General features: G+C 40.7%; 1 protein-coding gene across 3 annotated transcripts in view; it reads left to right on the top strand.

Moving 5' to 3' along the window:
- The window catches only part of gpm6bb (glycoprotein M6Bb), a 28,329-nt gene extending 3,667 nt beyond the window's left edge, over positions 1-24,662 (top strand). Inside the window, exons 1-7 of one of the 3 annotated variants that reach the window (XM_046054287.1) lie at positions 10,074-10,172; positions 18,166-18,352; positions 19,131-19,287; positions 19,462-19,630; positions 20,146-20,219; positions 20,349-20,414; positions 22,724-24,662. In XM_046054287.1, the coding sequence (XP_045910243.1) occupies positions 10,124-10,172; positions 18,166-18,352; positions 19,131-19,287; positions 19,462-19,630; positions 20,146-20,219; positions 20,349-20,414; positions 22,724-22,873 (852 nt within the window). In that variant the 5' untranslated portion in view covers positions 10,074-10,123 and the 3' untranslated portion in view covers positions 22,874-24,662. Of the gene's footprint in view, positions 1-10,073; positions 10,173-18,165; positions 18,353-19,130; positions 19,288-19,461; positions 19,631-20,145; positions 20,220-20,348; positions 20,415-20,885; positions 22,300-22,723 lie in introns of those variants that run through there. The other 2 variants (XM_046054289.1, XM_046054288.1) reach the window with 2 other exon arrangements.
- Positions 24,663-24,725: the final 63 nt, after the last annotated feature.

Here is a 24,725-nt window from a genome sequence, read left to right as displayed (position 1 = left end):
ATATCCCTCATCTCTCTCCCTGGGTTTCCTTTCCTCTGCCTTTTATTATATACAGTATGTTTTGTTTCTCTCCAGCCTGGCAGGTCTGGCAGAGCAGTCATGTTAATTTGTTGAGCTTAGTAACTCTTCTGACAATAAAGAGAGACATTGAGTATTGTGACATGAAGTGATAGAAATAGAAGTTCCTGAGTAGGGATGCTTGTTCAACCATGTGCCTTGGCTGTCACTTTTACTAAAGGCCTATTCACATTTGAACAGAAGGGATGCGTGTGTGTGTGTGTGTGTGTGTGTGTGTGTACACTCAAGTTTATCCTTAAAAAGATGTCAGTCACACTGCCACATAGTAGAAACGGGATGGCATTGAACTAAATATCTGAAAATACCCTATATGAAAAACACCACCGGCTTTCAGATACTGTATACGCAGGTGGCTGAACCCTGGTGCTGAATAAAATATGCCAACATATACAATCAGTCCTTTATCTTATATGCAAGACTAAAGACACACATGGTTTCCAAGGTTAAACTGCCATATACATGGCATAATACTGTGTATTTTATTTCTTCAGTTTTACAATATGTTGGCATGAGTCATAGAGTGCAGAGGTGATATGTGCCAGTGGAGCAGCAATCTGTATCAGTTTTTGTTTGCAGTCAGATGATTGTTCCAGAAGGCCTGTGGGAAATAATAGGCTGGGGAAAGCAAAGAGCCCATGCAGCTGATGAACATTCACTCATCCAGGCATCCAGCCCCAATGCAGGATGTTCTGCCATCTACAGTAAACCACATTGCAGCACTCTGTATGACCACATTTGCTACGGCACCAAGAACACTGCATATGCCTTGATTTGCTCTCCATATCACATGGGCAAGGGACATCGATTAAACAAGTCAATAATGTTTTCCCAGAATGACCTGTTTTCTCTTGCCACTCTTGGGTAAGCAAGTAAATAGATCATGATGCAGCTAATGTTAAGTGTGACTGAACAGTGTGATTGCTTGAAACAAAACTGTGTGTCAGAGAGGCCTGTCCAAGCCAATGCCTCTACTCTGTGATGGCCGGGATCTGGGCCAGAGGATTAGATGTGTGGGGGCGACTACCAGGGTTAAATACTGAAGCCAGTTGCAGAAGTTGCAATCTAAGGTCGCGTTCAGACCGACTTTATCTCTGCGTGGAAAAAAAAATCAGTCCAACAAAGTAGTTTGAGTGCCAGTGCAGAATTCTCACACCGAAAAAACGTGTAAAAGTTGGTTCTGGCTCGACAGTTTTGGCATCTGAGAAGCTTTCATACTCACTGATCTACTACTCAAACTGGATTTCCTGGATTGTAATTCATGTCTCACCGGTACCTGAAGCAGCTCGCCCCCACCAACGCAAACTCTTACGTTTGTTTTAACACAGAGCTGTTTTCAGTCTGAACGCCCGCTGAAGGCGTCCATAGGTTAGGTAATTACTGCAAGCGAGACCTGTTTCAATGTTCATATGCGGACCCGATGATTGTTTTCAGACAAACTAACTTTTGAAACATTTATTTAGAAAATAAGTTAATAAGACTTAAAGAAAATTAGGGTATGTTGGGTTTATCACCAGGTATATCAGCCTATTGTGGGTCAGTTCAAATGTAAAATGTTTGGCTTTATTAACTGGCAATCAGTAAAACCAAACCCAGGCTTCAGAATCTCCCTTCAGAAACCGTTTGGAGTTGTCAAAGATGCTATGTTGATCATTTTCCACACTCCAGAGATGAGGGTGAGGAGGTGTGTCAGCTAAGATGGTTGGTTCTTTCAGCACAATGTATGCAGAAAGGAGAAAGTGCAAGTATTGTTTCTAAGTTTCAAAAAGTTTCTTCTTTGTAGATTATTATTTAGGAGCTCGATGTAACCACAGCTCAGAAAGTATTTAGGTGAAATGAGAAGACATAATAGGGCCTCCAGCTAATTTCCCTGTAAGATCATATGTAAGGAGTGAGAGCAGAATGCATTAGTCTGCTTTTCAACTGTGGGAGCCTGTAGGATTGAGCTGTTGGCTGTGTGCCCACTGAGTGTATTCAACCCTCCACAGATAGGTCTTTGTCCTCGCCGCTTTTACGCAGCTGCTAAACAACCGCAAGACAAAAGCATCTGGGGTACCCCGGCACTCCAATGAGAAATGTTCACCATATGAAGAGCCAGACAGCCTGAGACCATTTGGATGGAACCAAATGCTATGCTTTGGGATGAATTAAGAAGGAATTTAAATGAATACCCATCTAACCCCTTATGACTTTTTCTCTGCCTCTATGTGTAAAATCCTACATGAGATATTCAGTGATGTTTTTGTGATAATGCTGTCACAAAAACAAATCTTATCTTACTCTAATTTCTCCACAGCGTTTTGTGTTGCTTATCAAAGATGTTGCAGGAAATGGTCATGACTCCTCTTGGCTCATGTTGTCGTGATGTGGTGCTGCATGTGACACAGTGAAACCACTGGACACACTCATTCTCTCTCCTGCCAGTAATCACTTTCCTGCCCAAGAAAAAAGGTTTCCAATGTAGAGTTTTCATTGTCTGCTTATTATCCTCCAGAGAAAGGCTTGATAGGCAGGAAGAGGCACTTCTGCCAAGCAGATGAAAATCTGCAATAGTTGAGCTTTAATAAAACGACAGCTGCAGGAAACCCAATAGCTGAGGGAGAGTGTTTGGGGAGGTTGTTTGCTTCACAGACAGAGTGTTTGGGGTTTTGAGAAGATGAATTTCAATTTGACTTAATTGTTGAATGCTGGATTTGATTATTATTATATTTTTTTAATATATTCTACTTGGAGTAGTATAAACCCACACAACTGAGTCATTCAGTAATGTGTGATGGTTTTACCATTACCACACTTGATGGTTTATTTAAGGTCTCATTTAAGGTTACTTACTGTAGGTTCACCTCAAAGGAAAGAAGAAAAATACCTGCTAACAGCAGCTTCAGGGCAGAGGAAATCCCAGATGTTCTGTCTGAGAAACAGCATGAACCCCGTAACCGCAGGCACACCAGAGGAGAGATCAGTTAGCAGTGTGATTATTACTGCTACACCAGTGAGAGGTCTCATAAGTCATCTTAGCTTTTAACCTTTACTCTATGGGAAAACAATACTGGAACAATAGAGTGGCCACAGTTGAAAATGGAAAAGCAATGTTGTGAAAGAATTGAGCATCTGGATTGTAGAATTATTTTCTGTATTTATTGTTTTCAGTGTCATTTGAATTTGAGATGCCTTGTTTCTTTTTGCCCTGAAAGCTACATATCTTTAAAAAAAGAGAAATATAATGACTCTTTTAATGTAGTGGCAGAGCAGTGGCTGTGTGTAGTTAGTTGTTGTGTGCAGTATGCATAATGCATTTACATCTATGGAGTCATCCACATAATTTGAAAGGTGGAGTGTGCACAGAATACATTTGTGAGAGTGTAAATGTTTAGACACTGATTATGATGTAGTGACTGCATCACATCAGATGGTGCCAGAAATGGGTTTCACTTTGCACAGTAAATGCTTTATAATGTCCAGTATGATGAACAAAAGGTCATTATAGTCTTTGCTGTTGGAAAACTGCCTATCAGTGCTTAAAGCAATAAAGTAATGGATTGACCCACTCTCGCAGAGGTCAGCCAGGGGAGAGTGTATACCAACCACTAGAGAGTTTATATTAGCTTCCATATTTCTCTTGTGGTGAACTGTATTTGACACTTATTGTCAAGCACTTTGTCCACATCTTAACTGCTTCCATCATGAGTCTGAGGACAAACGCATCTCTGCAGGGGTGGAGGTGTCAGGTTCAGGTTCCAGGATCCAGCCGCAGGATGGAGGGCTTTGAGACACGAGAAGAGATCCTTGTGGAACAATGGCATTAAAGTGATCTCGGAGTCGTCTGCTCTGTTGTCATAGGGCTGGCGATGAATCCTGACACGATGGGGTTTGACTGGCTGGTCTGTTGGGTAGCACCGGCTGGGGCTTAAAGGAGGAGGTTTCTGCTCCTTCTTGAGGGTCGGGGGAGACAGTGCTGGAGGGTTTGAAAAGGGTAAAGTCGTGGGTCAGGGGTGAGAGGTTGGCAGCATGAGGCGGAGAACAATAGGACCGGCGGGAGCGACGCAGAGAAAGAAATCCCAGCAGCTGGGATAGACACAGAAGGGTGGGGGTTGTTCATGGGAAACAACCCCAACATTAGTTTGAGAGTCTCGTCTGATGTCTCCATGTCTCTGTGCTTCGTTATGTCTCTAGTGTGTGTGTGTGTGTGTGTGTGTGTGTGTGTGTGTGTGTGTGTGTGTGTGTTTTCTTAGGCTTATGCCATGTGCAACAAGTAGGAAAATGAAAGACTGTCTCCAGCCCTGTGTTATTTGCCATCCCAGCAGCTGGAGTTTAAGAACATTGTGGAGATCCTCATCAGCCTAAGAGTGACATATGTGTGAGACATAACATTAGAAATCTCTTACTTTCACACAATTTCTAAGCCACCTGACATGACATCTTAGACTTATAAGGTTAGTGCTAAATTTGATGTACTTAAACATTTTGCACCTATGTCTCAGAAGATATGTCTAATTCTGTTAATTAATTAATGTGCCTTCATGATCAATTATATAAGAGCAGGGTTTTGAGGTTATTCTCACGGCTAGGTAATAATGAATAATATAAGTATGCTTACGTTGCTTCATTTGCCAACAGTAAATTTATAATTCAACCAACATATTATGTGCACATCTGTAGTACAAGATAAAGAAATAACCTGCTAATTTCCTTATGTTTCAAACTGACTGCTGACCTCTCACTCAAGTAGAAATAAAAGCAACTCAGTGGTGTTTGTATTGAGCTAAAAATAAAAATGCTTACGGTGATAGGTATTGTATTTGAAAGATTAACACCACTAAGAGAAGTCCTCGTGAGATTTATTTGTGCTTTCAGTGCAGTTTAATGGACTGTCATACATTTGAAATTGCTTTGGGAGGTGCTCTCTGTCAAAATGTCTGCAGGATGGGGGCAGTTTGCAGTTTATGTGTACGGAGAACGACAGATATTAAGAGAGTAGACAGATTAAATCAGAACAGAAGGACATCTAAAGGGGTGGAAAACGGCTATAATCAATATTTGTAAATTAACAATGGATCACATGACTGCTTCTATGTGACAAACTCACTGAAAATGATCACCAGACTTTGCAGTTCTGCTTTATAGCATCTTTCAGCTCGTTTTTGTAACATTTAGCACATGAACCGCCAGATATTTCCCTCAGGTGTTGGTAGAGACCAAAACTGAGCTAAAACGAGAATGACTTTTTGATTTGGATTCATCAGGTGGCCAGAAACACGACTCTGCTAATATTCTAATGCTAGTGTTGCTCCATATCTGCCAGATGTTATTTTTAATTTTATTATTATTTTTCTAAAAAATAACCTCTCTTGAGGCTCATGTATTCCAGAGAAACTGCTGAATCATATGTACTGTCTGTATTAAAATGTGTTTTTAACCCCCTACTTTTTCTTACAGACAACTCTTCGGGGGTAGCTGGGTATTTTCACTATCCCCCACTCCTGTGCACGGTATAACCACAATATACATTGAAAAGACAAGAGGTTATTTTGTAGCATTATTCCATTTAATTAACTGGTTAATGGAGAGGTGTTTGCTTGCAGGACCTCTTGGCTTGGCTGGTTCATGGCTCCATAATGTAAGCATGACAGACCACAAAGACAGTGAATCCTTTTCCAGACCAGCATCATTAAAATATTCAGTGTACACTGAAAGAAAAACAAGACCTTTACTTTTCTCTAAAGTGGCAGACATTCATGGCCTGTATTGGGGGTGGTGGGGTACAACTACTATAAACACCTCGTCTCTCTCTCTCTCTCTCTCTGTATTACTTTCTCTTTCACTCTCTTCCAGGTTTAAGTTTCTGTTTCCTGGCATTGATCTTTTCTTTTGACTCCAGACTGAAATTATGAAATTCTTAGTCTTTAGGTTTTGATATTGCATTGGTTTTCTGCCCGGCCAAGCCATGGGGGCAGTTTCCAAGGAACTGTATTGCTATGAAGCCTGGGTAATGTGAAGCATCTGTGTCTCTCACTCTTCCTGCAACCACAGTGGCTGTGGAAGTGCCAGAGAGTCAGGGTTGTGAAGTCATTTTTAGAGGAAAAACATGGCTGCCAGGCATCCCTGAGTGAGTGTTGCTCCATTTCCAGGCCTAACACGATAGTAACACAAACATGCAATTAGAGTGCTGAGTCAGATACCCTGGGCATTGTTTGGTCAAACACTTGTAATTACACTGGAGAGAAAAATTCAATATGGAAATTGTACAATGGAAGAAACACCAAGACATAAAGTATGTCTCTATTAGAAATGGTTGAAATTCAATAGCGGAGTTGGTATTCCGCTACCGTGCCACAAGAAGTCAACGTTGAACAAGAGCTTTTTCACTGTTTTCTGATGTTTTGAAGACCAAACATTTAATAGATTGAGAAAATGAAAAGATGAATCATTCATATTCATCATCATCGTTAGTGGCAGCCCTAAAAATCAGTTCCCTTTCGAGTGGAAGTGGAACTCCATTGATGTCAGTGTATACTTTATATGTGATAGAAATTGTATGAAGCCTTTTAGAGCCTCAGAGGGAGCTGTGTGAAGTCTGATAAACTGCAGTTGGGGCTGAAGACTACAAGTTTAATCTCTGCTTGAGAATAGTGGCTCGAGGCTACGTAGACCGCTACTAGCATAACGCATCCAAATCTCAGACAGAACTGTCAGCAGTCAATTACGTTGTGGGTAATATAGGTGCCAGGGTTTGAATGCGTGGAACAAAAAAGACTGTATCTCTGGTTCTGCTGAAATGATTTTTGTTTTACACTGTCCACATTGAGCCAGACAGTGTTAAACGAGTGCAATGCTAAATCAGTGAAGTACATTTTTAAGGGTTACAGGCACATGCAATTAAAGAGAAACATCCAAAGCACTTGTTATCCTATAAAAGGCCTTTATTTAAATATGTACCATGAAATATGCTGTTAAACTTCACTCCATTGAAACACTGAGTGTATTGGAGTTTCTTCCTTTTGAAATGTTTTACACAATGATGCCCGAGAAAAGATTTTTCTTAGTTCACTGACGGTTTATAAGTTTACGTGACAGAGTCAAAAGACAGCAAATCACATGTCAGCCCACTATGGTTTTCCCTCTCACTGGCCACATATTTTGCAATGATGAATGAGGACAGTTAGCATATTAATTTTTTCCATTGAAGAGAGAGGATTTTTTCCCTTTGTCATGAAATAGGAATAACAATCAGTGGCTCGTGTTGGTTAGATTGGTTTGCTTTATCATTGCATGGAAGTATTAGCTTGTTTTTACAGGGTGAGTTTGAGTCATACATTTTGCTGTATTGACTGTATTGTTCAGAAAAAGTCATACAGAATTTGCAGTTCTTTTGTTATTCTGTTGACTCACGGAGGAAAATGGGTCAGCAAACAAGTGAATGGATCGGTATAATGGGTTTGTGGTGTGGCACTTTTATAAACCAATCAATTACTTGTATTCAGCACGTGAAGGCAGACGTACAGAGCAGATTGACCAATGAAGATGCCCTGCATTTAAATCTAGGTCAGCAATGCCACCACAGTACATAGGAATGATATTCACTGAATCACCAGAACAGTGTTTACAAGACTCTCCAGTGTTGTAATATGCCACTAATCAGTGTCACATACAAGAAAGCTTTTTCCCATGAGAGCAACAACATAGTCAGTTTGCTTTCATGTTTTGGCTCCGATCTCTTTTTCAACAGACTTCAGCCTTCACAAATCAGTCATACCCATTTGGCCTCTTCTGTCCTCCTCTGCTCTGGTGTGGCGAGCCTGCTTTCTCAGGCTGTCGTTTTAGTGTTTGCAAGTGGTGCTTGGGCCTGGGCACAGACCTGTATCCCTGAGAACTCCTTCCTCAGTGTGAATCAAGCAGGGTGCAGGTCTTCACGGGTGACTGAACACTGAGGAGCATTCAGGGCCCCCAGTCTCACAATGTGAAAGCTTGACCCACAATGAAGCCTCCTCCATTTGTGTGAGCTTCATCATCATTCAGATTGTGTCCTCAAGTAGGGGAGTGGCGCTGTCTCAACACTGGAGCTGAACATGCAGCTTTCAGGCGTAGCTTCCTACGTTCACATGATTATTCCCTCTCGGCCTGTCACAGTATTTTTGGTAAGACTCCAATCAGTCTTTTGCTCTTTGTGGTTAACAGTACCTTTTTGTTGCTTCATTCATTTGGTAGCAAGATTTTTGTCATTTAATGATTTTCACGTATTTATGATATCTAACATGATTAGGTAAGTTACAAAGAAAAAGTTAAGTCATTGTAACATTTTGTCCTAGCTTGATTGCCAAGCCAAAAAGCATTGTTTAAATTGCAGGGTACATTTGTCACTATTTCCAATCAAAGGCATGTGTTTGTTTATACTAGAATCTATTACATTTATATTAGTCTGAAAACATATTTTCACCTAGCCTGATCAGATGTTTGGAATTTCCTTTTACAAACTCAGACATTTTGTTGTCTGTATACACTTAATGGTCTGCAGATGGATCACTGGTTTGTTTTGAATTTGGTGTACTCACTAACTTGGAACTGCATCTGTGGTTACATTTAGTCTTGTGTATCAAGTAGACTTCCTTTGAAGCTTGACCTGAGCTCCTTAGTGCAATAAATGGGGAAATTACTAGCACAGCTACCTCTAAATCAGATGTATTCTCGCATATAAAGAGTTCAAGCAACCATTGCTTCTACATATGGGCCAGAGTCTCTGTTTCCCACTTCACAAGGATGTCAGTTCTCCTGGTGTTTTACAGGGCTGACGGTGAAAAAGTTTGAAGATTAGTGCGGCATTTGTTGTTGTGGGATCCCCGCTAAGTTCACTTCCCTGACCCCTGAGGCTCCCCTCCCCTGCTGATCCCCCTGCTCTCTGAGGTCTGGTATCCGTGAGAAGACCCCACTCCAGCCCTGCTCCAGCAGGGCTCTCCCCCCACCGCTGAAAGGCCTTTCTCTCATTAGCATGCCCCTGGGGCTCCTCAGCCTGCTGTTGCCAAACAAACACAGCCAAGATCTTCTTCCACGTCTCTCTCACTGTCTGTTGTTCATTTCTCGCTCTCTTATTTTTAGCAAGTTGCTTCTCACTGCATCATCCTCTTAGAATTCTCTTATTTCTCCCTACTTTATCAGCCCCTTCGTCCCTCTTAAAGTAATGTTTCTGCCCTTTTGACTCTCTGGATTTCCCATTTTCACATGCTGTTTCCTCTGTTATTTGCATCAGCCCAGAGGACACTCTGTCTCCTTGTTTAGGAAATGTAGATCTGCTTGTCTTTCCGGTGTCCCTTTTAAAAAAAATGTTGGATAGAAGCCACCAGATGGAGGGAAGACAGCGGTCAGAGGTTGCTAATGTATGCTGCAGGAGCAGAGGGCATATGCTGCAATCCGGAAGATGAAGGGCTAACCCCCCAACCACACCACACTACAGCACACATTGAAGCGAAATAGAGAGAGGGGATTGTGTGCCTATATGCCTTTTGCCCCAGCCTAGAGTAGGTTTTTACCCACTCAGTCAACTAAAGTAGGGGTCCCTTCTCCCCCCACCTGCAACCCTCTCTCTGATATAACAAACCCGTTCTCACCAGGCAGCTTGCTCTGGATTGCTATTCAGGGTTCCACTTCAATTTTTGAGATAGAGACGTGTGAGAGCGAGTTTGAATTTGACTCAAAGCTGAATCCCAGAACAATCGGTACAAACAGAATAGATGCACATTTTGCCTGTGAAACTGGATGTACAGTATGAGTAGGTCTCGCAATAAGCTCAACCAAATCCCTTCTGACAAGACCTCTGCATCTCGGAAGGGAACGGTGGTGTACAGTGTAGTGTAGTGCCTTCGTGAGGCAGGAGGAGACCAAAAGAGCGAATGTGGAGGAGATGGCGAGAGAGAGAGAGAGTGACAAAGAGAGAGCAGAACATGCGGCAAGGAAAGTGAGCAAAAGAGGGAGCGAGAGAGGCGAGAGAGTAAGGGGGAGAAAGGAAGAAAGAATTTGCAGAAAGGAAGCATTTTTGTTGGCTGGGAGAAAAACAACCATGGAAACTCCATCAGAAGAAAACCAAGACCAGAAGCAGGACAAAAGAGGTACCAACGAGTGCTCACAAAGAGCCAGTTCAGTTCTTTTCACTGCTGTGTTTACTGGGGCTTTAACCTACTCCAGCCTGCTTGGTTTCACTCTGTACAATAGTTGGGGTAGATTTTGCTCTGCAGGGACTTCAAAGTCAACACAGCATCCTTGTCCCAGTGTTTGTATACTGCCTCAAAAATTGACGTCTCTGTCATGCTTCCAGTGTGTTTATTTTCTACAGTGTTTTTGCTTGAGCCTATATTATGATCTAATTAGTTTAAGTGTGTGGGCTGTTTTCTGTGGACCTGGCTCCTGCAGCAGGAGGGATGCGAAGAGACAGTGAGTCTGTTGCAGAATCAACAGCAAATCAATCAAACCTCAGGGTGCGTTTGAGTAGTTCTTTTAGAGGGGGCCGATGATTAATGAGGTGCATGAGGGGTTGGCAAAGACAAAGATAAATGTACCAGACACCTACCTGTCACACAAATAGACTGTGAGGAGTGTGTACACTAAAGACAGAGAGAGGGAGAGTCATTAACTTTCTCACCCCCTTCTTGTAGGAATCAGCAGGAATTATTGATTTTCCAATTGCTCTTTGATCTGAACATTCCTAATCCAGGTAAAATATTGTACATTCAGACAAGCATCTTTCCCAAGAAAGGCTGCAGAGTCTCTGTCAGAGTGCTTAATAAGGTAGTATTCTGCAAAAGAAACGTGACTAACTTTAACACCTCTTATTTAGTTTAGTGATATTTAATAATCTCAATGTTCTAAATTATCTCTAAACCAGGTTCCAAAGTTTGTTTAGAACCAGGTAATGTTTAGTATTTGTGCTTGATGAATGGCTTTAGAGACAATTACAAGAATTGCCAAAGTTTTTTTTAAATATAGCCTGCTATATTTATCAAATATATATGTCTGTCTATCTGTCTGTGTCTCTCTCTCTATCTTCTAGATGTCTACAGCCAGTCCTACTGCTGTTTCAGAAAGGGAGCAGTGCACACCATTAATACTATTTAACTACTAGGTACTCATGAAAAAGGTCAAGTGAACTAAGTACTGGTACCCATTTTCCTGGACCTTAGATTAGATTTCATCATTAGTACAAGACAAGTTATATTCATGATATTATAATCTTATGACATGCAACAAAGGTCCCGAGCTGGACTCCAACCAGGGACATTGCGATCAGATTATTGGGCCTTGGATGTCTTTTTAAAAAGAGATGTTCCTTATCTTAGAAGGATGGATGGGTCGGGAACCTGTGCGCCTGTAAAGCCCACTGGGACACTGTATGTGATATTGGCCTATAAATAGAGCTGACTTGACTCAACTCTCCCATTATTTACTTACACAACATCACTCAGCAAAACTCGTGTCTAGATATTTATTCCTCTACTGTACCCAAACACACAGATTATGATCAATTACAGCCATCATTGCATCTTATTGTCACTGAATAGGTTACATACACACAAATCCCTCTGCTCCTTTCACGCATAGCCATGGGTGAGCTGCAGTCAACAGCTATTAGCTGACAGAGGAAAAAGTTTCCCTTGTTAGATAAATAAACAGTGAGACCACTTCTGACAATTTGCAGGCTAAGATCTCCTCCATCCCACGGGAATGGCCATTTTAGCCATTATGGCATTTTTAAGTATCACTCATCTCAATGTGGAGTGTGGAAAATGAGACAGTTTCTCATAAATGGTGTTTTGGCAGCTCGCCTCGGTGAAGCAACAAACAACAATACTTAGCATTAGCTGTAAACAGGCACATCTGTTAGCAATGAGGCTAGATGTAACATTAAAAGTGGATGGTGTTTTTGAAGGAGCTGGAAGCCAGTTTGTTGTTCAGGACTCAGGGATGAGATGGAAGGGAGCGGTCTTTGTCACAAATTGTGTCTTTAAGCATGTTTATTTGTGTGAGTGGGGTTTGTTGGTTATATGATATACATACGTAATTGTAATGTGTTTGTCTTGCATGTGATTCTTTGTTTGCCTAGGAGCGAGTGTGTCTGTGTTTGTGTCTGGTATGGACATCACATTAAACAATGTTTTATGTCTGCTGCTCACTTGGTCACATCCAGTGGTCTTCAGACATTTTGCCACTGAGGGTCCCGGCTGTTGGATTTGGTTGAGGATTGGTTGTAGATTTCCGCTTTGTAGCCTTAACAGATTGTGCTCATGTGTTGTCTGTTGTTGAAAGATGGAGGTTGGTGATGAAGCAGAGCCAGCTGCAGGGGTTAGTGTGATAAGTCTGAGCTCAAACTGTAGTGGCGCATGGTGGGATTAATCTGTTTGGAGGCACTGGGGCAAACATTTACTGTTGGGCCCCTATTGGGCCCCTGTTGCCCCCCTGTACCCTCTACTCTTCTGTAGGGCATCATTCATCATTAATTCATCTACCAATTATATTTTGGATTAATTGATGAATTGTTCAAGAGTCCAAGGTGAAAGGTTCAAATGTCTTTTGTTTTGTTTGTCATTCCTTTCTCTCTCCCATCATTGTCTGTCTCTCCCTACTGTTGGTTATCAAATAACAATCCAGCATTGTGGTTATTAGACACAAGGCTAAGATTGCACCCTCATTTTCTTGATCACGCTGTCAAGCTGTGCCGCTGTCTCTTTGTCTCTGTTTGCCTGCTTGCCTGCAATTCTTGTCGGCCTTAACGAGCCATCTCATTCACACATTGGATGATTTCAAATGCTTTGACAAACAGGAACCTGCTGGAGTGTGAAGTAGCTGCTGTGGCCCATTGTGGCCGAGCTATGTGCAGTGCTGGAGGGTCACACAGGATGGAGCTCAGCAGTGGGCTTGTCCTGGGCCTCAAGCCTGTGGGCCGGAAGAGCGGGACCGTGGTCCACTGCTATTCTGAATGGCCCCTGAGAGTCCAGTGTGATGGACAGTCTAGTGCTGCACACACTGGCTCTTTGTATCAGGATTTCTTGGACTCGCTCTCTGTCTCTATTTTGTTTTTTTTTCTGTCTCTCTCACACAACATGCAAACACACACACACACACACACACACACACACACACACACACACACACACACACACACACACACACACACACACACACACACACTTTCTCCTCGTGATCCCGATGTGGCAAATCTAGCCTCTGCTGTAAGGCCTGACATTGTCATTACAAACAGTCGCTAACTTGTCGGTATTTCTTTCTCCCACTCTGTTTTTTCATTCTGTCTCTCCTCCTCTCATGCATGTACTGTAGCGGCGAGTTGGAGAGTGGAGAGTCTTGAAGTGGCTGGAGGGTCTAACCAGGAGTATTAGTCAGGGACTGGGAGCATGTGAAAGTCATCAGAGGGAAAAGGCTCAACGTGATTTTCATTTATGGTGCTCCACTCAGAACAAACCAGCAGGATCCATTTAGTACATGCTTGTTGTTGAGAGTCACCATCTCCTACTGTGGAGGAGGATAATTTCAGCTAAAGTCTGGTCTGCAATATCCTGTGCACTATGAAATCCCACACAGTACACTACAGAAAACAGTCCACACTTTGAGGTGTTGTAGGTTGACTGATACTGGCTAAGTCTGTCTAATAATTGTCAAATACACATTACAACATTCCCAGTGAAATGTTGTGTTATCCATTGCAGAATCTAGACTAGTCATTTATATAAATTAAAGGAATTATATTTAACTTGGAGAAAGAATCTGATAAGAGACGTTTGGTTTCAAAATTATTATTTTTTATACAGTATATTAAAGCAATAGTTTAACATTTTGGGATATATTTTTATTTGCTTTCTTACCAAGAGTTAGATGAGAAGATCGCTACCACTCTCAAATCTGATAAATACAGTATTGAAACAGACTCCAGGAAGTCACTGCGCCAGGCCAAGAAATAGGCACAAAAACTCTGTAAAACCATAAATTGTCATTTGTACGGATTATACAAACAAGTTAGAATGTGTTAAATTAATGTGTTTTAGAGGTGTAGAGGATTCTGTAAGATAGATTTTGTTACCTTTTAGACAGAGCCAGACTAGTTTCCGGTCTTTGTGCTAAGCTAAGCTAACTGGCTGCTATTATTTAATGAACAAAATCATTGATCTTTTTATGTAACTCTTGGCAAGAAAGTGAATAAGTGAATAATAAGTGTAAAATTATTCCTTTAACCCAACAGTTCAGCACCACCTCCCACCCTCAGCCCCATGCAAAGCCTGTGTCAGCAACTGATTCTGAAACATGCAGCCGTCTATAAAGTTGGCAGATTTAAAATTAAGGCTTGTTCAAATCCCACCTTTCCTTTTAATCCGTCGACTGAATGAGACTGATTTTACTTTGGTGCAGACTACTGTCCCCATGGTACTTTGTGCAGGACTACTTGAAAGTGGCATTGGGCTTTAATGTAATTTCTGTCTCCCTTGATGTCTAATACCAAGACTGAAGCCTTCACAGAGGCCCTTTGTGAACAAAGTAGTATTTCTGAGGTTGCTAACCACTTCTGTCCTTGTGCCAGTGTTTTTTTTCAGTCAGCCAGAACAGAGTTATACTAACCTGCCAACATGTTCAATCCAGCTGTGAAAATACCACCTTGGATTTGCTGTGTTATTAAGCATAACAACCAGATAAGTGACACAAGGTTTCTCCACTGAGAGACAGATGTGTAAGCACCATTCTCAGTCTGGATGGATAGATGCTTCAAAAGCAAACCACTCCTGTGGAATGGACACTAATCAAACAGATAGATTATTGATCGGAATGGTGGCCTTTCAACATAATGTAGGTTTTCTCTCTCTAAGTGCTCCAAGTTAGACAAGCATGGCAGAAGCAGACATGTTAGTCTGACCTTCTCCATGCTGCTCCAGGGGAGTTTGCTTATGTGGTCAATGTGATGTTTCAAAGCTTTTGAAGCATTTCATACATTCAGAGATCGTTTTGTTTCTTATAGCTTTAGACATCCATATCTGTGGTCATCAGACAGAGATTCAGTAAAATTCAGACTGTCGTAATGATATCATGGTCATCAGCTTTTTGACAGCTAACCTAATGGGGATAGTGACGCATTTGAAGGCAGGGTTTGAAACCAAACAGACACTTAATGAGCTGGGCAGTCATGCTGATTTTCATCCATGTCACAGTTGATTTCAATCAAATAAATTCATAATAAACCAGTGTAACTGCTATCACTGTGCACATTTAATTCAAGAGGGAGATAAACCCTAACTACGCTTTTCATATGGAAACATTTTGTCTCTAACAGGAGGGTGAACTGTGACCGCCAGTTGATTTATAGCAAAGATGTAGTCTGATACTGGATCAGAACAACCTGACAGTGACATCCACAACAAGAGCAGCTCTTCCTTTAAACAGACTGTATTTACATTGCAGCTGGGCTGATTATCCTGTGGATCTCTACGCTCTGACACCCAGCAGCCCACTCACCCTCCCCTACATGTTCATCACAGAAATGTGGGCTGCGGTAGAAGTTAGCGACTCCGCTGTGGGCGCACACATTGAGTTGTGGTTAACATGCTGCCATGGCAACTCCTATTCACCCACCATGTGACTATTTTTTTTGTTTTTTTTATCTCCCTGTACTACACAAACAGTCAGGATGAAGCAAAAGCACTGGCCCAGCAGCAGTGTATCTGTTTTAATTTTCTTTGTCAAAGCAAAGAGCACAAACACAGATGAACTTTCAGGATTATTCCCTCTATGGAAGAGGCAAGCAAGTAGAAAATAATGTTTGGTCAGTTTTCTTCAAAGAAAAACACAAATCTTTGCTGAACATACTTCATCCCAATTATTTCCCCCCTTTTCCAACAAGGTAGAAGAAAGAGCAGAAATAAGAAAAAAAGACACAAGAACTTGGCTCTTAGAAGTGCAGCTGGCTTATATGGCGAAGTTACTAACAAACATTTGGTTATTTATATATCCAGCAGATGTGGAGCAACATTAGCATACATTTGGAAATGTGTTAGTGCGTACCTGCCGGATGTAAGTTCAATATTGACTCTTCGCCTAGCTCTGTTTTGGACTCCACCAACCCCTGAGAGAAATATCTGGCTTTTTAGCTGCTAAGTGCTCCCCTGTGTTGACCGGCTAGTTCCTAACTTTGTCATTTGAATGTTTATCAAAGTAGTGATGAAAGTGGTAAGTGTGAACCAACAGTTTCAGACAGGAAAACTTAAGAGCTTAATGAAGCTAAAATACTCCGTAGTGTTGAGAGGAACTGTAGAGTTGGAGATAATTCTCTGTAGGTTGCCACTACAAGCCGCCTCTGTCACATACACATAGTATACTTTAGTTGCAGTGTGACATGACGCATATGTGAGAGCTTTAAAACATTAATAGCCATTGACCTGGATGTCCTATGACTCAGCAACATCCTGTCAGACACATGTGGATCTGATTGGAAGCACACTGTGGGTTGTTTGTGCGTGCGTCCACAGACAGTGCATTGTAGTGACTGGCTCCATTTCACAAGGCATAAGAACATATTGGATGAGGCAAAGCAATCTGGGTCACTTCATTCCCTCATTGTGCATTGCCATTGATCTCCATTACAGCTTGGCAGTCCCCCATTGCTCTGACCTGCTGGATGGCCATTAGTTTCTGTTAAGTGTAGTGATAAAAAGTCAGATGAAACATTCAAGACAGTGTAGAACCTCAGTCTCACATGGCAAAGCTGTACTGTTTCCGCTGGTACTTTACATCGCAGAAGTCTTGACAGGAAGCACGGCGCATGAAGCGTGACCACAGACAAATTTTATGAAACTTATTTTGAACAGACTTGTCTGCTCTGTCTGTATCATTTCCTTTGCAGCATTGAGGAAGACACTTTATTCTTTAGATCTGTAAGTCAATCCGTTGTTCTCTTAATGAGTCCTGATGAGTGAAAAAATGCCATTTGTTGTAATCAGTTACAAAAGTATTTATAGATATGTCCAGGGTAAACCCCGCCTCTGGCCTGGGCACTCAGATAGATGCTTGATGGATGATTCATATGAATATTCATCTCATACTTCATTCCTGTAAGATCACTTCCTGTCCTGCAAGTAAAACACAATCCCTTATGAGCTGATGTTGACATAGAATTTATTATGTGGCCTTTTAAAGTACCGTAAAACTTCAATTAATAGCCGAGTCCCAAATAGCCGCCTACCTCCTTTACTGGCCTGATGTGGGAACACATTTTGACAAATAAACGCCTGCCTTAATTGAACGCCTGGTTTGGTTTTTATAGAAATTTTTCAGCTGCTTCTAAGCTGCTTAGATCGTTAATACAAATATTAATGTTTAAACGTATGATCAATATGGACATGCTGAACATCGTTGGATCGGTTAGATTCTCCACATTACCACTGTTAAGTTCATTTAATGGAAACAACAAGATTAGACTAGAACTAGATTTACCGGTGTAACCTTCAAAAGGGGGAAAAAGTGCTGACTCATGGTAACTTTGAAGCGCTCGTTAAGTCCGAATGTGTCTGTTTCTTGATTATTTATATTCCTTTAAGTGCAATTTATACTTCTGCGTCAAATCGAAGGTGTAGCCTCCGCGTAGCCCCCTTTATACTCCTGCATAGGGTCTACGTGCATAGGAAAATAAAGGGTCCACTGATCAAAAGAATCAAAACAGTTTTTCAGAAAAATGTATCTAAGTTGTGAATCCTGTCATGTGAAGTCCATCGCTCTCTGTCTGCTAACTTATCTCATCCTTCACCGTGTTGTTGCATAAGCTGTCTGTCGGAGCAAGATCAAATGAATGACGTGTATTTGATATTATTTGATAATTTTTAAAAGTATTACTCTGTTTGAAATAAATAAACTGCTTCATAATAGTTTCAGTTTTGTGCAAAAAGAATTAAAGGCCTGTCCCATTAAAGGCCTGTCCCATATGGACAATTCAGTGATTTTTATCAAATAAAAGCCCGGGCTATTATTCAGTTTCACGGTAAAAAGGTTTGGGATAAATTACTGTTCCGTGAGATCAAATGACACTTATCACTGACACAATTTCTATTTTCTCTACAGGTTGCTTTGAATGCTGCATCAAATGTTTAGGCGGGGTGCCGTACGCGTCACTGGTCGCTACGATCCTCTGCTTCTCTGGCGTTGCCCTGTTCTGCGGATGTGGCCATGTGGCTCTCACTGGCACCGTGACAATCCTGGAAACCCACTTCTCCAAGGTCACTAGTGATCATGCCATGTTGACTGATGTGTAAGTGACCTCATACTCTGTGTATGTACCACATGGCCGCTTGTAATGCTTGCCAGTGTCTGAGAAACAAATAAAACGGATGAGCATGACATCCTGGTAAACTCTGTGATAGTTCAAAATATTGTGCCTCTAATGTCACAGTAGGATCCATTACCCAATCTGCTCACTGTGAAAAATTGCTCTTACGTAACCATCACGATAAAGAGGTCTAAAAGTAAGATGGACAACACTTTTAATGAGGTTGACCTTATGAATGCTATTTTTAGCTGATAATGTCTCCCATGTTCACCTTATCCTACAGAACAGTCCTAATATGGACCCTCTTTTTTCCTTTTTTTTTAACAGTGCACCCATTAGTTCAGACAATAAAAGAGGAATGACAAAAGACAGGACTGCACATATGTTTTATGTTGGCGTAGATTTGGAGTGCACTCTTTAATTTAAGATGTGTACAGAGGCAGTCTGTCTCCTGGCGGATGATTTCCAGAGACAGGCATCACCTGTTATCTCCACATTTGGGCTTAGCGTCGCTCCTCACATTTTCCAGGCAAGCTGGCCCACAATCTCAATCATAACCATCTGTTTAAGATTACTCATGTTTTCAAGCTTGCATGCAAACAAAATTATAAATAAGCAGCATATATTCCTTTACCTGACATTTTTAGTGGGTCTCTCCAAGTGTTGCGTAAGGAGGCTAAGTCATTGACTTACTATGTTTTTAACCAATTGCAGCTTTACAGGCAGAACTAAGCTTATATGTGACATTTTTCTTTAACAGAATACAGCTGATGCAGTATGTCATCTATGGCATTGCTTCGTTTTTCTTCCTGTATGGGATCATTCTGCTGGCTGAGGGCTTCTACACAACCAGTGCAGTCAAGGAACTGCACAGCGAGTTCAAGACCACCATCTGTGGCCGCTGCATCAGTGGAATGGTATGGCAACTGACTTTTTTTAAGTACCTAATGCTTAAAAAAAAGTTTCATACCATGTGATTAAAATATAAAATGCATACAAAGATGAAGATGATGATAAACAGTATAAAGGAGGATGAGAAGGAGTAATTGTTATCTGATTACGCTAACCCTGTGCCATCTTTGTGTCCTCAGTTTGTGTTGCTCACATACATTCTGGGTGTGGCCTGGCTAGGTGTGTTTGGCTTCTCTGCCGTGCCGGTCTTCCTCTTCTATAACATGTGGTCTACCTGTGCCGCCTTGAATTCTTCCGTGGTCAACGTCACCAACATTGATGCCATCTGCGTGGATGTTCGTCAGTATGGTAAGAGATGACCACTTTGTCCAAGGATATGTCCATCCATCCATCGTCAACCACTTATCCTGAATACAGGGTCGCGGGGGGCTGGAGCCAATCCCAGCTGACCCAAGGATAGGTCTTGTTTAGTTTTATTCACGCAGCTTTTGTTAGTGCACACACCCTGGTGGCATTGAACCAATACACTGTTCTAAATTAGAGGGTCCTTTTTGGCTTGTAACCCCTTAAATCCAAGCAGGGCCAATTTGTGAGACCTCATTACTTGTTGTATGTGTCTTCTGATTGTGACCAGTTCAACCAAAGATTACCACAAAAGACACAACTGTTTTGATGAGCTAACTGATGGTCATGTGTAAAATCACGGTGCCCAAAGTTTATCAGAGATTTTAAGAAATAAAAAAAACAATGTTGTGCTTTGTACTCAGTGGACATCAACTCATTATAGTACTTGACAGGTCTGATCATTATTCACATAGTACAATGAATTTGAGTGTATACCCTTTTGAATTTCTTGGCGACAGGAATTATCCCATGGAATGCCATGCCAGGCAAGGCCTGTGGATCTACGCTAGGTAACATCTGCAGCACCAGTGAGGTAAGAGGTTGTCTTTTATCCATGCAAATTCATACAAATGCCTTACAGAGGAGAGCAGAGGGGCGTGGCATGGAAATGCCTTTTTTTTGATCAACTGAAGAAAAATCACAGTTGCTTCTCCTTTTCTAGTTCTACCTGTCTTATCACCTGTACATCGTAGCGTGCGCTGGGGCAGGAGCCACCGTGATCGCTCTGGTAAGTTTCTTCCGGTCTCTCCATCCTCTCCCTTTAGTCCACCTTTGCACAGTTTGTATCAGCAGATCATGTGTCGAGTGCTCCTCTTCTCATTCCCATATGGATTATGTAACCACACTAAGGAAGATTACACATAGCAATTCCATTTGCTGTTTACCATCTGCTTAAATGCACATGGCTGTGTTTTTTTTATTTTTTATTTTAGGATGGATGGAAAGTGTAGTTAGGGCTTGCTGTTTGTGCATCTTAAAGGGTGTCATTTCTAAAAAATCATAATCATGAGTTTGAACCACGAAATCCCAGGTAGGATACTGTAAAATTATAGTCTAACATTTTTTCCTCCACTTAAAAACAAAAAACAAAACATTTTACTGCTGGAAAATTATTGGTCACTTTTGCTAACTTGTCACAGTACTAGTGACGAGGTCACCGGCATGTTCTCTTACATCCTTTTCTGTTCTCTTCCACCAGCTGATCTACATGATGGCTACCACTTATAACTTTGCCGTTTTGAAGTTTAAGAGTCGAGAAGACTGCTGCACTAAGTTTTAAACTGTTTTGAGCGCACAGTACAACATTTGAGGGTGTACTGAGTAGAGACAGTTGCCACTGACAACAAATGACATGAGAATAGAAAAATCAACATCTCTCCATTAGTGTAAATAGCTGATTGTATGCTTCTTTAGCATTTGGTATCCAGGGATATTGCTTGTTTGAGGACACCTGATGAAGTTGTATTCAGATTGGGGTGGTGTTTAGTTGACTGGTTTGTTCTGCTTTCCTTGGCACTAGCTTATAGCCACTTGTCACCATCAGATTTTACAGAAATGTGCACAGCTAGATATCCACAACAGTGTTATTTATATTCGTAATGTGTCAAGCTCATTTTGACCTGCACAAAAGCAACCTGAGTAACTCAGATTTTTTTTAAAAAGCCTACAGTATTTAGCATGCTGTACCTCTCCTTGCATAACAGGACAAGCATTAGCTGACTCCAGTCAGAGCTGAAGTGTGAATTTGAGCACAAACTGCTGAGGCACTTAAATGTAAGATACTTGTGCAGGTTGTAATGCACAATAATAATAATAATAATAATAAAAAAATCTAAATTGGAAAGGAGAGACATACACTGCACCAAGCACATGTCAAAGTACAGTATAAAGCTCTGAAATTAGTCCACATGGACAACTGATGACAAATATTAAAGGAGTTCTCAGGCTTTGTTTTTCATTGCCAGATTATTAGTTTTGGTGAATTCAGAATCAATCAGAATACTTTATTCTAGTTATACATTTGCAAAAGGACTAGCTACAGTGGCAAAGTAGCAGTGGCCAATTGCCTTGTCCTTTTATTTCTTTGGTTTCTTTCCTTAGCCTTAACTTGTTGCAACCAACCCATGAAACCATGAAGTGTTACACAGAAAACATGCAGTATTAATATTTTTTTTTGTCACAAGTTAGATTCTAAACTGAACTAAAAACCTTTCATCAACTGTATTATACTGATGAGTATTGTGGTGACCAGTTATTGTAATAGTTGTAACTGCACATACCTAGCACAGCCGCACACTATGAAGGGTTAGGCCAGTACCAGGGGTATACTTCTTCATGAGGCCCTAAGCCTCATTTTCATTTTAATGTATTTTATAAATAAAAGAATGAGGTTGTTTTGTTTCATACATTTCCTTTATTTTTTTTTCTCAAAGTGCCATTAAAGAGCCATTTGTTATCTTAACACTGAGCCCGCATGCTTACATTTTTCAGATTCTTTGATCTGTTTATAGTTACTTATACTCCATATTTCATATTTAATTTTCTCCTACATTTTTGAAGACTGTAGCTTTTACTTTCTATATAAAAATAAACAATCTTTGTTTACAAAAGAATCCCTACTTGGTCTATTTTTTTTTTTTTTTATAAATCCTACACCAATAGGATACTCACATTGGCCTCATTTGGAACAGGGTCAGATTCATAAAATATAAAATCTCATGCTTTGCACTAACCTCAAGCTTTAACAGCTGCATAAAACTTGCATGCACAACCTTTGGCTCTCTTTCTCTTCTCATTCTGACACCTTAACTTTAATTTATTATTGCATAGCAAGATAGTAACGTAACTCGGGTATTAGGAATAATTGTAACAGTATTGTTACAATAAGTCTTTTGCAGTAATGTCTTTTGCCAACCTTGTGTGTTAAGTCTTTTTACAACTTTGTTTGTGTATGTCTGTAATGTAGCTCTGACTCCTGTAGCTTGCTTTGCACCTTTGACATGCTCACCGGCCATCCACCTCACCCTTCTCTTCCAGATCCACTTCCTCATGATTCTCTCAGCAAACTGGGCCTACCTTAAGGATGCCAGTCAAATGCATGCCTACCAAGACATCAAAATGAAGGAAGAGCGGGAGCTGCAGGACATCACGTCACGCTCAAAGGAATGCCTCAATTCCTACACATAAGGATATTAAACTCTCACAATTTACACACACAAAAATACATGTGGCCAACCACTGTGGCCCCTTTGGACCAAGACAATGCTCAGCTAAAATAACCTGCCAACTACTGTGCCACTGTGCAGTACTAACCAGGCTCCTAACAAACTAATGCATCCGTGTTGCTTTCTGCACTAACTTACCAAGAAGTATTTTTGGAACTGCTACTTAAAATTTCATTTATGCTGTATTTTTATTTCATTTTCTATTCTTTTCTGGATGAATTCTGTTTTGAATTCAGATATTCATGTAGTGTTTGATTTTCTGTAGCCCTTTTTTTTGCTGGTGAAGCTTGAGACATTGCACTATTCTTACACAACGCATAACGATGTCCGTTTGTTTTACAGTCTTGCTCTGTCTTTCTTTTTGAGCTGTGGTGGCCAGTTTTCCACAAGGGAATGTAACATTTTAATTTGTTTGCTCTCTTTCAATCAAAAAATGCAGATGAATTTTATACATCATGACAGGCCTTATATCCAATCTGAGTTAGTGTGCCACTCCTAGAAGAACCATTGATTTATAAACTACTGGCGCAAGACTGGGGTGTAACATGTTTTGCTTTGACGTCACAGTAAGGAAAGAGGTAAAATATATAATGTGGACCCAGTTTTGTTGTAAAAGTGTTTAAAGTTCAAGTGTTTAACTGCATCTGAATTTTAGTGACAATCTTAAGTGTTAATAATTGGTTCTAGATTCTACATTTCATTGTACAGCTACTTAAGTAATTCAGAACATTCATGGCCTACATTAACACTACCTCAGGTGTGTGCTAGAGAATACACAGCAATTTAACTAGAACAAACACTTCCCTCTTTGGATATCCCATTTTATTTGTAAAGAGATGCCTCAGACACACATTCTGTTTCAGGGTAGCTGCAAAGTAAACTAGGCACACACATCAGGATCTCTCCTACATCCCTGGACTTAATTGTTCCTTTGGAAAAATCTACAGATCTGAAGAACTGAGGGTGTGAAAAATGTAAACTTGTTACAAGTGAGTATTATTTAGTTTTATTTTTGAAGATAAAACCACCTAATTGTTTCTTAATTTTCTATAATTGCATCCGTTTTTGTCATAATGCTGACATAGTCTCTCATGTAAACTTTTATTCCATTAGTTACAGGGATAACTTGATGTTTCTTTGTTGCATGAAGACAACGGTTACTGCAGTGACACACAGGATGTGCAGTCATGTATACTGACATCAGTAGTAGGCAGTGTTTGCCTGTTTCCTTTTTTTCTAACCCAATACAAATTAATCCATTTATGTAGCCGATTAGTTATAGCTGGTTTTTTAGGTTATTTTATTCAAGTCAAAAATATGCGTCTTATTGTTGCCTGATAGTATACCTGTATTTTCTATGAATGTCAAGGGCTTCCTCGTTACTTAGTCATGCGTAACTTTTAATTCGACTTTCAAAAAAAAAAAATAAAAATTTCCATTATGACTCTCTGCCCTGTGTGTGTGTTTTACACAGTATCTGAGATACTGTAGTACAGAACCTGCATAGTTCTCTGCAGGACTAATAGCCACAGGTGTACAGTGACAAAAGGAGAAAGGAGGTACATGAAGCTGATGTACATCTCATTTCTATATGCTGTGTTTCCTGTTGAATAACCAAAAACTAAAGAATAAAGGCTACCCAGCAATCACCAGGATGACAACAATCCAGCATTTTGTCTGACTGAAATCCCCTTTGACATTATTCAACTGTTTTTATGAAAATAAAAAGACAATAAAAAAATTAATCTCTCTGTTGTGGTGACTTTTCCCCCACTTTTTGCATGATAGGAATAGACTGTTTGGTGGTGTACAGT

The sequence above is a fragment of the Micropterus dolomieu genome, linkage group LG07 (assembly GCF_021292245.1).
Source record: "Micropterus dolomieu isolate WLL.071019.BEF.003 ecotype Adirondacks linkage group LG07, ASM2129224v1, whole genome shotgun sequence".
In the NCBI taxonomy this organism is placed as follows: domain Eukaryota; kingdom Metazoa; phylum Chordata; class Actinopteri; order Centrarchiformes; family Centrarchidae; genus Micropterus; species Micropterus dolomieu.
The sequence above is the reverse complement of the archived record's forward strand: the minus strand, read 5'-3'. Positions and strand labels throughout refer to the sequence as shown.